Source organism: Thamnophis sirtalis, unplaced genomic scaffold, assembly GCF_051295495.1.
Source record: "Thamnophis sirtalis isolate CommonGarterSnake01/CBP01778 unplaced genomic scaffold, rThaSir2_p1.2 scaffold_9, whole genome shotgun sequence".
Classification (NCBI taxonomy): Eukaryota; Metazoa; Chordata; class Lepidosauria; order Squamata; family Natricidae; genus Thamnophis; species Thamnophis sirtalis.
In genome coordinates, this window is record NW_028261389.1 from 25,298,877 (window position 1) to 25,315,141 (window position 16,265).

The 16,265-nt window shown below is 39.5% G+C and overlaps 1 protein-coding gene across 2 annotated transcripts in view; it reads left to right on the top strand.

Moving 5' to 3' along the window:
• ABTB3 (ankyrin repeat and BTB domain containing 3) overlaps positions 1-16,265 on the top strand; it is a 221,861-nt gene that overhangs the window by 153,016 nt on the left and 52,580 nt on the right. For both annotated transcript variants that reach the window (XM_014053732.2, XM_014053733.2), the window contains exon 3: positions 4,750-4,954. In XM_014053732.2, the coding sequence (XP_013909207.2) occupies positions 4,750-4,954 (205 nt within the window). The remainder of the gene's footprint in view (positions 1-4,749; positions 4,955-16,265) is intronic.

Consider the following 16,265-nt stretch of genomic DNA (forward strand, 5'->3'; position numbering starts at 1 on the left):
ATTTTCAGCTTTCTGGAGGGCCCGGGGAGGCTGTTTTTGCCCTCTCCAGGCTTCAGGAAAGCCTTTGGAGCCTGGGGAGAGCAAAAAACCGGTCCGACAGGCCAACTGGAAGTTCAGAAACAAACTTCTGGTTAATCCATTGGGCCTATTTTTTGCCCTTTCCAGACTCCAGAGGCTTTTCTGAAACCTGGGGAGGGTGAAAATGGCTTCCCCCGGCCCCCAGGAAGTTCAGAAATGATCCATTTCTACTTTCCATAGGGCATCTGGAATTGAGGCAGTTTTCACCCTCCTCAGCCTTCAGGAAAACCTCCAGAGCCTGGAGAGGGTGAAAACTCCTCCCGGGCGTGGGGGGGGGGGGATTGTGTGTGTATGCACAGTGCAATAAAAATTGTTCTGTGCAGGAGCCAAAAACATGATGGCTGCATCTATGGCGCCACTTGGAAAACCAGTTTTGGGGTGTGGCAGGCCTGGATCACTGCCGGTTCCAGCGACCCAGGCCACCAAACCACTACCGGGGTGTGTGTGTGTGTGTGTCACGCACACATGCCCAGATGGGTGGGGTGCATTCCATTATGGGAGTGGACACCACTCAGTAGGATCAAAAATGAACTCTAACCTGCAGCTATTCACTTATTAACCTGACTTTTGCATTGTAGAAAAATTTACTGTCCCTCAGGTCCTTAGTAAGCCTAGGAATCACTTAGGATTGGCAAGTGGGATGAAGTTTCATGGGCGCAATGTCGTCCTTCTGCCTTTCCCCATATTTCATTAACCAGGCACAGGATGGAATTGACCACCAAGTGCATGGGGGAGGTTTTAGAAGCACCCTCTGGAAAGTCTCTTTACTCATTTGATGGTGGGGTGGATCATTTTAACAGGTTCACCCTGTGGAGTTTTGCAGCCTCTGCGATGTGCAATTTGATGAGGAAGGGTAATGAAAGCAACTCATTGTGAAAAGGACAGTTGTTGATATCCTTAATTTTCAGATCACGATTTCTCTGCAATAGAGTAAAGAGCAAGTTCAGTGGGTACCTTCCAATATGAGTTGTGGCTGCATTTGTAGTAAGCCCAAGGTCATTGTGGAATCTATGAACAGCACTAATTCAGTTCCCCACAGTATGGAGGTTGAAGAAATGAAAGCTAGTAAACTTATGAACTTTACCACCATCTCAGCTGAGTTCCAAAGGCTCAAGAAAGGCAACTGTGGGGCATGCAATTGGTTAATATATCAGCAGCAAATCTTGCTTATCAATCTAGCTCAACTCCATGACCAGCATCCATTCTTGTCTGGTGCAGAGCTCCTCATCATTACAAGTTCTCCTACTTGTCCTTGACTAGATGACTGTTGCACTCCAAAATTTGGAGTTAATTTTGTAGGTTGGCTGCCTATAGGATTGACTTTGTGCTCAACAACCCATTGAGAATTACAGACTTCTAAGAGATATAGGATTCATTCTGAGCATAGTAATTTCCTACCAGTAGGAAAAGAAAAAGGAATTCTTTAAAATGAAAGGTTTGAGTCGAAAGCTATTAGGGAGTGAGCAGAAATTACAGTACGCTGGAATCACAGTGGCTGTTTGCTTTTTCTTCTCTAGTATTCCCTCCCTTTTCATATCCTTGCTACACATTTCGCAAAGAGCTAGCAGTAGCTATCTGTCTATATATTATCAAGCTGTTCCATAGCTACATATAGACTGTTGTTCATTAGACTGACGTTCCCTATTCTGGCAGCTACCAGGCTCAAGGAAGAATTTGACATTCTTGCTCAAATTCCTGTGAGCTGCAGTACCAACCAAACCAGAGAGCATAAGGATAGGAAGATTTCTGTTGATTTGCATTTTAAAAAATCCGAGAGATATTCAAAAAATAAAATAGATGAGTGGCTACAGTCCATGTTTGTTCTGAAGTATGCTGTGACACACAGAAACAAAAGGGGGGGGGAGAGAAAAGATGGAGGAAGATGTGGACCTGAACATTTTTTTTACCATTTATTAGGCTGTTTAGAAAATTTGGGCCTGAGATTCAAACCCAATATAGGATTGAGAATCAAATCCTTGCTATTGTACGATAGCCAACGGTGCTTAAATTGTTGCCCCTCACAGCTTCTTCACTTGCAGTTATTTGTATTAGCATCACTATTATTCAAAAACCCATGCCACGTTGCACGGAATAGAGTGCTTGTTAAGCATTTCAGGAATCTCCAGAAATCTCAGTTATGCAATCCTAATTTTCGACAGTTAGCAGACACAGAGAGAAAGAGGAGACGCTCTTAAAATAAAGGGGGGAACTTGGCCACATGCTTTCTGTCACAAGCAAAGCAAATATTATGTGCCGCAATGAATTTCTTGCCAGGCACAGCATGTTGGAATGTGGCTGCTTTTGCTAAAGAAAATCATCTGCCTCCGAAAATGTGTTTTATGAATAATGTCATTATTTTCTGTTAAGAAAACGATGCGGTTTTATTTTCCAGTTGGCAAGACTACTTAGAACAGGGGTGGCTCCTTTTCCATCTGTGGACTTCAACTCCCAGAATTCCTGAGCCAGCCAAGTCCACAGGTTGTAAAGAGGCCATCATTCCTCATCCCTGATTTAGAACATATTTTGTAGAGGAATGTGTTGAGTAAGTAGATTAGTAGATTTCTCAGCATCTTTGCTTAATGTCATATACTGTATGTATTTTCATTCTATATTTTACTACATTCTTTCTCTTAAAAACAAACCAATCCTCCAAAATAATCATCTAACACAAGAAGTAAGAAAATGATTGAGGACTGTCAGCATAACAGGGGGAAAAAAAGACCCAGTTGGCAATAAATAATAAATTTGATCCGTACATCAACTTTAAGACCTCCCAATAATGCATAACCCAATAAACAGCAGCATAAAAGCTTTTCTGCCTCAAAGGCCTCTGGAAAAGAACAGTGACTTGGCCAGGAGTGGAAAATGACAATATTAGCAATGACTAGGCATGGTTATTTGTTGAAGGCATTGTCCATGCTATTGTTCACAACTGAAAATACCTCATTTCTTTTACTTCACGCTGGACAGGTACAGAGATCAAGGCAGTGAGATATTTATAACGCAGAGGAGATGACACACAGGTTCACCTAAAATAGCTACCTATCTAGATCTGAGATTAGGATTTCAAGGCAAAAACAACATTTTAAATTGGGCCCAAAAACTAACTGATCACAAATTGATTAAGAATAATGTCATTTAATTAACCCTAGAATAATATAATATGTTAACTAGTTCTTGGCAATAGATAAGTGATGGCATTTAGAACCGACAGAAGTTCTGTTTAGGAGTAACTATGTCTCCATTTTAAAAATAACATTCAGTTATGTTTAGCATCATAGATAAAGAACCAAATCATAATTTCTATGTGTATTAAAGCAATTTCGCATCTTTCAATGCAAGCTAGAAAATATTATGAATTAAAAGCCTCTACTTTCTAAGAGATGTAATTTAGGAGGGCAGCAATAGCATAATTCTGCAGCAATAAATGATATGTTATCTAGATAGTCCATTCCATGTGTCCCAGAATGACCTAGTTTGGGTTAATCTATTGTAGAGAAAAGGATTGTTTCCTAAGTGGAAAACAAAATAAAGGCAAAAGGTAATGTCTTCTTTGAGTTGGGGCGCCTTTAATGACTACCCCAACCGAATTGTACAGGTTTTTCCAGCAACAGTGCAGAGGTCCTTTGCCATTGCCATTGCTTTCATCTACCAAAGTATTGTTGTTATTTAGATTATAGCCACCACTCCAAAAAACTCTGGATAAATTACAATATATTTGAATGTACAGTTAAATGAACTAAAAATATAACAGCAAAATATAACAATCTGAACAAGAAAACATTGAAAACAGTAAAGAAAACACAATACTGACACCCTAACCTCAACCTCTCTAAAGAGTTGACATTGCCTGGGTACAGAATCAAGTCTTAAGGGATTTCCAGAACCTAGGAGACTGGCCACCACATATGTCTCATCTGTGGAAGATACAAGATTGTTTGTAAGTTCAAACATATTCAGCCAATGCCATTACCTGCCGAGATGCTTCTGGAGTATATTTGCATGTTCTGAATGATGCAGTCAAGGCTGGGAGAGGACAACAGATTTCTTTTTTTATAGTTGTGGTGGGGTGGGGGATATCTTGCTGTTGTTTAGAAAGAGCTTGAAAACTTGGCTGTTTGCCTAGAACTCTTTGACAAGGTTGAGTGATGCCCTCTTGCATTATATGTGTTTCTTTATTGTTTCTATCCAGCTCTTGTCAACTTTGCTTTCTCTTATTTTCCTATTTTTGTGTCTTAGTGTTTTATTTTCTTATTTAATGTTTTTTTTTACTTTTGAACTACCCAGAGTTTTTGGGAATTGGGTGGCATAGAAATTTGAATAGTAATCTGAACCACTTGAACACCGTTGGCATTGACAAAATCATCATCTGTCAATTGAGAAAGGCAACTTTACTTGGAACAGTTGCATCCTGCCACAATACCTTTAACACCACAAACAACAATTGCTTATCTTAGGTCTTTGAGAAGGACTCAACAGGTGGACAATAATGCTAATCCATTGTAAACATCTGGCTGACTATGTGTACCAACCATAATAATAGGGTAGTATTTCTGTTTCTTAAATCTCATGCTGACTATAACTTTCATGCAGTTCATGCATTCTCTGCTTCTATACGTTGAATAAGTTGAATAAGAAAAGCCACTTAGTGACTTGTTTGCTCCTTTTCAGGTGACCTGGTGTCTCGGGCAATGCACCACCTGCAGCCGCTCAGTGCAAAGCAACATGGCAACACCACTCCTTTGCATCATCGGCAGGGATCACTCTACTGGGAACCGGAGGCCTTGTACACGCTGTGCTATTTTATGCACTGCCCACAAATGGAATGGGAGAATCCCAATGTAGAGCCTTCCAAAGTCACACTACAGACAGAAAGGTAATATTTATGTTGAATGGACCCACAATTTCTTAATTACTGTATTTACTCAAAGACATTTTTCTTTAAGGTTATTTTTTTAAAAAAAAAGATTAATTAAATAAATATACTCTTAGTAACTCTAAGATAATACTTTCCTTTTAAGGGTACCTCATTTAGAAAGTAAATCTTGTCTTTTAAGTAAATATAGTATTTACCAAATGCTGGCTAAGTACTGTAGGTTTCTTGACTCCATCTATTTTGGTTGGAGTTGCTTCTTCTTACTGGAATACATTTTGTTTGCCATAAAGCCCTCTGTGGCTGATACAGAATATATCAAAAATGACACCAAGTGGCCACAGGCTGCAGATTGGTTCCAGATGTCTCTTTTGGAGTGATCTTCTCTATATATATTTGGTTGCTTGGATGAGTTTCTGAATTGGAAAGGAAACTTACTGGTTCTGTTTGTAGTTTTTAACAGGTTTAACAGGTTTGGTCTTAAACATATATATATTTTTTAGAAATTTAATGGACTTCTGTCATTGTAATTTGGGAATAGCGCCTGAATAATCATCAAAAGAATAAGTGTCAGAGAGCAGCAGATAGCTAATAAAGTCTGTTAAGACATAGAAGTGACATTGAACAAGTCATCATTCATATTTTTTTTGTCCGATTATATCTCAAGATCCAAATCTATGATGCCTTTAGTCAAATTTGTTCATTCAGCAAAACTGTTTTCAAATATATGTTTTCTGCAGGGATTTCTTGTTTTCTGAATTACAAGAATCTATTCTTGTGCCTTTAAAGGATCTACTGAAAACCATCCATTGAAACATTCCTAATTACTTTATTTATTACACTTCTATACCGCTTCATAGGGCTTTCAGCCCTCTCTAAGCGGTTTACAAATTTTTTAGCAAATTGAGTCAGCAACTTGCCCCCACAGTCCGGGTCCTCATTTCACCCACCTCGGAAGGATGGAAGGCTGAGTCGACCTTGAGCCGGTGAGATTTGAACCGCTGAACTGCAGATCACAGTCAGCTGAAGTGGCCTGCAGTACTGCACCCTAACCACTGCGCCACCTCAGCTTCTTTCTTTCCTTGTTATTTCTTAGTATATTTTTCTTAGTAATAGGGTTTTTATTTTAACACATGGAAAAATCAATATGATTGCCTCCTTCTTGAAGTTCTCTATAATGTCCTGATGTAACTTCATTCTGAATTTTGTGTGGAACCATTGAATTGGTGGATTCCCATTTGCTTGCTTCTTCTTAGTAAATTTAAACCAGCTAGAATTGGTTTCTCACCCTTGCACTTTTGTGAATCCATGACATCAGACATTCATTCTGTTTCTTCTTTTCATTGATGTATAGTTGCAATCCAGAAATTAAATTACTTCCCCTTATTCTTTGCTACCTCCTGCTATTCTCAAAACAGAAGATAGTAGTTAGACTTCAGTAAAAATACTGTAGTAGTACATTGCATTGAGAATGCCTGAATTACAGTGATTTCACACCTTATATAAAGTAGTCATCCCAACAATCTCAGAGTAATACTCAAGATAAGAAATGTCAATACTAACATAGTATATTGAACTTCAATATATATTGCTACTATCTATTATATATTTAGTGACTGTAAAGTATACTAAGTAATGTATAAGGCACAGGAGTGATCTAAGAAATTTAGAGTGGACATGTAGGAACATTTAATTTGCATATATTACCATATTTTTCAGCGTATAAGATGCACCGGAATATAAGGCACACCAAGATTTTGAAAAGGAAAATTTTTCAAAAAAAGTTTTTGCACTCTGCAGATGTCCCAAAAATGGCCCATTTTTGCAAAAACTGGCCCCTTTTTTCCAAAAAAAGGCATAAATAGCCTTTAGGGGGCTTGCATAGTGCTCCTGGGGGATGGAGGGACAAAAACAAGCAAAGAATTGCTCATTTTTTGCAAAAACAGCCCTGTTTTTTGTTTAAAAAATTACATGCATAGCCTGTAGGAGGCTTATAGAGGGCTCCTGGGGGCTGGGAGGGGGCAAAATTGAACAAAAAGTGGCCCATTTTTCGCTCATATCTGCCCTCCCCAGCCCCTAGGAGCTCTCTGAAAGCCTCCTATAGGCTCTGCATGGCCATTTTGGTGAAGGGGGCAGGGTTTTGGGAGGCAAAAAAATGCTGTATTCAGTGTATAAGATGCACCCAGTTTTCAGCCTCTTTTTTGAGGGGAAAAGGTGCGTCTTATACTCCAAAAATGCGGTATATTTCAAATTGCCATCTCTATTTTTATACCAATTTTACAACACAATACCACCTCAAAAAATCTGGCCAGATAAGTTAAAAAAAATGACAGACAGTGACCTTATTCCATAATCTAGTTATGTTTTACTGCACATTATTATAATTTTAGCAGTTATGAAGTAATTGGAACTATATTAAAACCAGAGGAAGGTCTGTTCCTTTTTAAACCTATTTGACAAATTCCCTTTCCCTGGAAAACCACTTTAGGAACTGTGGTAATGCGGTTAAAGCCAGAATAAGCTTTCTGTATGGTTGCCAGGAACTTGTGGTTGATTTGGAAAGAGCAAAGATTCTTTCTGCCGCTTAATCAGATGTGTCTTGGTCTTCAGCACCAGAAATCTGGAGTGCAGAGGATTGGAGAGGCCCAGATCTCTTTTTAATGCTTTCTTTTTTAGCTTCAGTTCTCATGCAGCCTCACAAATGTGATTGGTTAAAATGGTTTCTATTAGTACTTTCCAAAGTTTCTTTTGTGTTTTAGTTTCTCCAAAGAGATATCATTCTTTCTAGCATATGATTTACTTTCATATGCTCGCACTTTCCTTTCTCAACAGCTCATTTTTCTCATTTATTTCTTTTTGGGGGGGAGGGGTGTTTAGATGATGGAATTGTTTTATATTCCTGATTTTATATTAGAAAGGAAAGAAGGACGGAAGGAAGGAAGAGGAAGAAGACAGGACAATGTCTCATCCCCAGCATCAAAGTTCAATACAGCTGCTAGTCTGGTTGTTTTCCATATGTGGATTGCTTTTCTGTTTCACCCTAGAGAGGAATATATTCAGCTCCTCCTCTATTTAAGTTCTGAAGATTGAATGTGAAAGATGCACATCTGCATCTCTTGGTTGCTGATGCCCATAACCATTGAAGGGTATAACAAGTTCATGTAAAATGTTTCCTTTCCCTCCGATCCTGAGGGTGCTTTTTCAAAAGGCAACTGGGCTTTGGTTCTTCTTCAGTTTCTTCTGAAGAAGCTTCTTGGATGAGAAGCGAAATGTCTTCAAGAAAAAACAAAGTCCAGTTGCCATTTGAAAAAAAGCATCTTTGGGACAACCATGACTGAGAATCTTCATAGACATTTCCCTACAATCTATTTAGATTTTAGATTTAGATTGTTTATTTGTATGCCGCCCTTTTCCCTGGGGGGACTCAGGGCGGCTCACAATCCAAAGGAAGGGGGGGGAAAACAGACTTTTACATATAAGACAATACATGATTAAAACACAACATTCATACCATTCGGGCGGGTTCCAATCTTTAGCCCCAGGCCTGACGGGATAGCCAGATTCTAAGGGCTGTGCGGAAAGTCTGGAGGGTGGTGAGGGTACGAATCTCCACGGGGAGATCGTTCCATTGGGTCGGGGCTACCACCGAGAAGGCTCTCCTCCGCGTGGTGGCCAGTCGGCATTGGCCAGCGGATGGAACTCGGAGGAGGCCTAAACGATGAGATCTAATGGGTCGTGTGGAGGTGATCGGCAGTAGGCGGTCTCTCAAGTACCCAGATCCACTACCATGGAGAGCTTTATAGGTGGCAAGTAGCACCTTGAAGCGTATCCGGAGATCAACAGGTAGCCAGCGCAGCTCGCGGAGGATAGGTGTTACGTGGGTGAAGCGAGGTGCACCCACAATCGCTCGCGCGGCTGCATTCTGGACTATGATTCTGTTTCTCCTTTGCCTTGGCAATTGCTTGATTTGTACAGTATCCATCGCTTTTCTATATCCAGTGCTTGAGTGTTCTGGAGTTCTTATAGCGGATTTTGGATTTGGTTTGCATGCGTAAAGCTTTCCATTGTGTTCACTTTGAAGCTCAACTCTTCTCTTTAGAACCCTTGAGAATTAATGCTGAATTCCCTCATAAAAGAGTCTAGAACAGTGGTTCCCAACCTTTTTTTGGCCATGCCCCACCTAAGCTTCTCTAAAACCCTGATGCCTCCCCTGTGACATACAATTCTTACTTTACTCAAAAAGTGAATTCTACTTACACGGAGAAAGCCTAAAAGGCCACTAACTTGGTTTAAACAAGGTTCAAATTGCCCCCATGGTGGCTCCACATTAGGAACCACCGGTCTAGAACATGGATGTACAACCTTTTGGATTGCCTGGGCTGCATTGAGTGATGAGGAATCGTCTTGGGGTGCATTTAAAATACATAATATATTAATGTACATAAATAACATAATAGTGTTAAAAGTTTACAATCTTGTGGGGCCACGTTACTAGCTGTTGAGGGCCACATTTGGCCTCTGCGCTTTATGTTGGACGCACCTGGTCTAGAATCTGGTGTGACCTTTTCCCACAATTAGCTGTTCTCAAGTTTATTCTTAATTCTGCAATTATCAGTCTATTATTGGCCCCATGGAAAAGTTAGAAGTAGAACAGTGTAATCTTAGTGAACAATCAGTGCTCGGTAGACATTCTTTCTTTTTGAAAGATGCTGCGGCAAAATACTAGGGTGGAAATTTCCTGTTCTCTGTGATTTCACTTACAGTTTGCCTTATATGGATTAACTAGTCTCGGGATATTTAATCTCTTTACTTTTTTTCTGCTTTGTGCATGTTTCTCCTTTCCATTCACTTAATAGTGGAAAGACAAAAAAATACATTCAAGCAGAGAAGATTTGCAGTGCCTTAATACAAATGGATAAAAATCATGTAATTTTTTTTAAAAAATATTTTTTTCCTAATATGTGAGCAAAAATAGTGATGGTTAGAAATGCAGTCTGAAACATTTTTATTGTTCAGTTAATTCATTATTTTCACTTTTTTCCACTTCTGGTCCTCCTAGAAAAGTTCAATTTTTGGCCTGAAAACTGAACTTTTATTACAGTTGATCTTATTGTAATCTTTCAGCCAAGGAGTCTAACCATTTCCACTGGGCAAATTGATTCTTTTGAAAGGTAAATGAATTCAATCTTAATCTGCTCAGTGAAAACCTATTTTTGGAAGTTTATTCAGTGGAATGGTGATTTTTTTAAAGGTTGAATATTAACAGTTGTAAGCATTCATTCTTAGGACCATTTATAGTCATTTTAACTGAAATGAGACCTTATGACCATTAGGTCATCTTTTATTAATATTAAATTACCTAGAGATAAACAAAATGACCACGGGCTCGCAAAAAAATGGGAGTGGAAGTGAACTCCGACTTCCTGCTGGCTTCCCCATTGACTTTGCTTGTCACCATTGCGTGACTGTAGCCAATTGTGGCAGCATTGCAGCAGTCAAACGTTTACAAATAAAACAGGTTTGAAATTCCTGAAATTTGAAATTCCATGGGAGTAATGGGTCCTGGATTATGTACACATTCTTTAAATTAGCGCATTTGATGTTCTTTGATTCAAAAATTGTTGCCCTATGATGCATTGTTTTGGCTAAATATGAAGAGATAACCATACAGGAGAATTTTAGTAGTATATCAATTATTTTTGTAGTAGGTCAATATGACTAAAATCAAATTTTGGTTATTACTCTAACGTGGTAATATAGCAAAGTTCCCTCAAAAGAATATAGAGGTTCCTTAAAGAGCTGTGAAGCCTAGTGGATATCCGTTTGTTGTTTTTTCTTCTTCTTCTTCTTCTTCTTCTTCTTCTTCTTCTTCTTCTTCTTCTTCTTCTTCTTCTTCTTCTTCTTCTTCTTCTTCTTCTTCTTCTATCCCTCAGCCACCTTTTATGAGATAACTGTACCAATGAAATATTTTATCACCTAATACTGGAAATTCTTAAGAACAGATGGGGCAACCATTTGTTGAAATAGTATACGGTTTCCTGCCTGAGCAGGAGGTTGGACTAGCAGACCTCCAAGGTCCTTTTCAACTTTGTTATTCTGTTCTGTTAATTCATTCCATAGAATTCTTTTCCTGTTAATGTCTCAATGAAAATGTACTTTAGTAGTTCCTGTATCGGTGTTAATTTTACAAGGCTACATAAAGTACTTTCTCTCTAGAGCTCTAACCCCAAAGTCCTTGTGCAAAAAATATATTATTCTGCAGGCTTTGAATTTGCTGCTCAAGGTTTAATTGACTCACCCTTCAGTTTGTCCCTGACTTTTAATTTTCAGCCCAAGGGTTAATGTGTAGAAAATTTATGGGAGTGTGTGCAGCATGCTGAATATTGACTAAGTCCATGTAAAGCCTTAACACATATTGCAAGCATATATATTGTGTGGCACGACAAAACCGTGCCCGTCAAAATAGCGGTGATAAAATCGTGTTGCTAAAGCCACGACGTCATCACCGCACGTCATCACCGCCGCGGCAACAGAAGGGCGCTTTAAAACGGCACCGCGGCAGAAAGCCGATTTCATTTAAGGTAAGGGTTAGGATTAGGTTTAGGGGTTTGTTTTAGGGTTTGTTTTAGGGTTAGGTTTAGGGTTAGGTTTAGGGTTAGGTTTAGGGTTAGGCTTAGGGTTAGGTTTAGGGTACTGAGTGCTTGGGAGTGCGCGGATTTGCCCTCCGCGATTATGTCATCGCGGTAGGGTCACGTTTTTCCTTAGTGCTTCGAACGGCGCGAATTAGTCTTCGCGCTTATGTCTCCGCGGATAAGGGCTTCGCGGATTTGTGGTGGAACCACATATTGCATTGATGTTCCTTAGTCTCCAGTACAGTATACACTGTAAAATATGGGAACAAGATGTTGAGTAGTTCATAAGTTAAAGGGCAATAATGTTGGGAGAAAATTTAATTATCAGCAAATCATGGTGACAAAGTCTGAATATAAAGATAGTGAGAGACACATAGAGAGATAAACAGACAACCACACGCATACCAGCTTTCTTTTCAGATGTATTGGGGATGCATGGCCAAAATCCAAGACATCTGGCAGACACCTGGTTGGAAAGCTGGTCTATACATAATGCATACAAATATAATAATAAGTTTATGCTATGAATATATTGGAAATGGCTAATTTCTCCTTGGACATTTTAATGAACATAAACAAATCTGCTTATACAATAGAGGGAGAAGACACTGTTCTTATCGCCTTCAAACACACCCAAACTTAACCACCACAATCATCTATTTCCTGATAACTTCTTGAAGAAAGAAAAAAGAATGAAAAAGAGCAGGAAGAAAAGTAAAACAAGGTTTGGAGAAATGAAAGAGAAAAAGGGATCACAGGAACAGGAAAAAAAGGAAATATCTAGAAAGCAAATGAGCACTTGACAAAATAGCAATAGCACGTAGACTTGTATACCACTTCATAATGCTTTACAGCCCTTTCTAAGTGTTTTACAAAGTGATCACATTCCCCCCAATAATCTGGGTCCTCATTTAACAACCTTGGAAGGATGAAAGCCTGAGTCAACCTTGAGCTGGTAAGGATCGAACTCCCGGCAGTGAGTAGAGTTAGCCTGCAATACTGCCTTTTAACCACTATGCTACCATAGCTTAAACTTAGAAGATGCTTTATGTCAATGGTGTCCAACCTTGGCAAATTTAAGATCTGTGGACATCAACTCCCAGAGTTCCCCAGCCAGCCATCTTCAATAGGGTGGCCTATGTCTCTTAAATGCAGAAGGACTGCTGAATCTAGTCCTGATGTGTTAGTTCAGAAGACAACAAAGACCATATTTTGGACAGAGAGGGTCACTGATTTGAAAGAGGGATTAAAGAATCTATGCCAAAATTGAACAGCCCCCTCTCAACAGAGGGGAGGGTACAGCATCATCTATCTCCAATCTACAACACAGTCCTTTCAACAATACTAAGAAAACTTCACACCAGTTTGACCCTGCTGACACAGATAAACTTCCAGGTGACCTTAACAACCTGCTAAAAGACTCGCTGTCTGCAAGGAGTATAAATCCTTCCATTCCCCACCATCCCGTCAGAGCTGAAGAAACTTCTTGGATGAGAAGCAAATCATCTTCAAAGAAAAAAAACAGAAAGTCCAGTTGCCTCGGGGGGGGGGGGGGAGCACCTTTGGGAGCACCTTTTGGACCTGGATGACTGGAAATCTCCATAGACATTTAGCCAAAGTTGGACACCTCTGCTTTATACCAAGACATATGATTGATATATCTAATTCAGTGTTGTTTAAATCGACTAGTAACAAATCTCCCCTCAGTCAGACAGAAGCCCTTCTCAAATACACCAAAGATGTTGGAGACTGAGTGAAGATACATTTCTTCCTGCAATGAAATGGGCAGATGGATCCTCAAGTTTTTAATTTTTCTGCAGTGGATGCTTCTAATTTGCTTTGCAAGAGCCAAGGTGGCGCAGTGGTTAAATGCAGCACTGCAGGCTACTGCTAGATCAGCAGTTCAGCGGTTCAAATCTCACCGGCTCAGGGTTGACTCAGCCTTCCATCCTTCCGAGGTGGATAAAATGAGGACCCAGATTGTTGGGGGCAATATGCTGACTCTCTGTAAACCGCTTAGAGAGGCCTGAAAGGCCTATGAAGCGGTATATAAGTCTACTGCTATTGCTATTGCTATTGCTTTGTACAATAGGCTTCTCGACCCAGCTTTAAGGTAGCACTTAAATGTTCTTGCTTAATCTCAAAGTAACTATGCAAGGTAGTTCTTAGATAAGAGACTATTAGGAAATTCCACATTTTTAGGCCAGAAAACTGGATTATGGAGAATGGGAGTAACAGAACACTTTTGTATTATTGCCAAGAAGTTGAGAAGTTGAACTTTTACTTTTATCTCTTTCAACATATTCTCTTCTTTTTTTACTTCAGTAGACAAGCAAATTACTTTGCAACTTTGTATAAAATAAATGTATTTATGAATAATCTTAAAAGGTTTTCAATTGGCCAATCTCATTTGATGGCTGAGCTCTACCACACAATTTTCTCATTGTTCTTAACAGCAGTCACAAACTTCAAAAATCCTCCCAAACCAGCTGCGTCTCATCCTTTGAAACTCCTGCTTCTCCTTCCCTAGAGATAGACCAAAGCAAAGTCATTCTGTTCTTGTGGCTGAGGGCTTTTTCATTGGACAAACTGCCTACCTGACCAAGCTAATATCCATCATGATTACACTGAATTAAAAGAGGAAAAAAGGCACATTTATTCCCTTGAAATGTTTGTTGGGCTAATACATTTTAAAATCTTCCTGAAATGAAAGTGGTGGGAGGTTTTTGGTTTTTGGTTCTTTCTTTTCTTTTCTTTTGCTTTGCTGCTTCTGTCTTTGTGAAGGACAAGGAGAGAGTCAATTGTTGTTCACAGAGTACTAGAGTGTGATTGTGGGAAGGTGTGAACTTAGCGACTAGCAGCATTGATTGAATAGCTGCATAAGAACAAGCTCAGTAATCAGAGATAGTCACAGGATATGACAAGACAAAAGTTAAAATAGTGGCCACGTTCAGAGCACATAAAAATGGATGGCGTTTGCATTGTTGAGGGCACCGTCTTGAGTTTTGTGACCATACTTTGGAAACATTCCTCTTAGTTGGAGAAAGGATGTAGTGAAGATACTCTCTAGGGTTCACCGACAAATGCGCGCTCGACAAAAGCGCGCCGACAAAACTGCAGGGAGAAAACCGCGAGTTCGAAATCGCGCCAACGAATGAGTGCAGAAGCCCGCCGACAACAGGGCACAGACAGAAACGCGCTCTAAACCTAATCCTAACCCTAAACCTAACCCTTACCTTAACCGTAATCGTGCTTCTGTTGGCGCTCTTTTTTCGACGCTCCTTTGTGGGTGTGCTGTCGACATCGTGGTTTTATAGCCACAATTTTGTCGGGCTCGCTATTGTCGGGTGCACATTTGTTGGGTCACGACTCTCTAGAACACAAGTGTCAAACTTACCACATCATGTTGCTGTCACATGACATTTATGACTTTCCATTCACGGAACTGGGGTGGGCATGGCTGTGTGTGACGCATCCGACCCATGTGCTGCCAGTTCGGCACTCCTGCTCTAGAAGTTTAACTCTAGGCTCTAATCTAAGATCTCCAAATGGTGAAAACAAGGTGTGGAAAATATATGTTGGTTTTAAAGGTAGTTTGAGATTTGCAAATAGATTACATTATACGAGTCAAACTTTTTGAAGAAAGATAACCACATATGTTATGAACCTTGCAGTGTAAAACTATAAATAAAAATAAAAACTTGATTTAATCTTGTTGCTTGCTAAATAATTTACAGATGTAGCCCTAGATTCAATCAGACTCTCCAATATATTAGACATAGGAGTTACATTTTTTATTTTTAGCATTCTCGTGTTTTTTCTTCTTCTTTACTTACCCATAAATTTATAGAATTATTATTAGCCCAAGAAATTTTAAAATAAAGATTTAAAATATCCTAATGATGTTAGGAAATAGTTAATGGATACACACTGTGTATCACACTGAGTTGCTATTCAGTTTTCGCCCAAATAGAAAAAATTTATTTCTGAATCTTGGAAGAAAATATTGAAAGTTTGGGCTTCGTTGTATGATGTTTGATTCACTTGCTGGTGTTGCCTGAATCCATCCATCCATCCATCCATCCATCCATCCATCCATCCATCCATCCATCCATCCATCCTACCTACCTACCTACCTACCTACCTACCTACCTACCTTCCTTCCTTCCTTCCTTCCTTCCTTCCTTCCTTCCTTCTTTCCTTCTCTTTGAATAGGCATCTCTGAATGGTCTGGGAATGACCCCCCATTTCTGGAAGAGAAATCTTCTGGAATAGGAAGTGATCTGCAGCATTCTAGATGTAGTCTAGCTAAATGAAAGGCTGTAGGAGCTGGTGAAAAACAGGAATAACAATAGGAAGTTGAATATGACAGTCCATAGTGGGAAAGAATTAATGTTAATCGTCATAGAACACAGCAACCAGTCATGAATCAGTCTTACTTTAATGATTTTTGTCAGGTTGCATGCCAAACCATGATTTATAGAGATGTTTCATAGCACACTAAAAGAAATCCAAAGTAACCACAGTATCTTGTAATAAAGTATGTGAGCCATTATGTCCAAGATGGGAGGAAACAATGAAATGATTTGAATGGGGAAGAGTGAGTGGTTAGGTCACATATTGAGGAAAACTATAATTTATTTTAAATGGGCTCAGGGCTCAGACATAAAACTCAGGAAGCA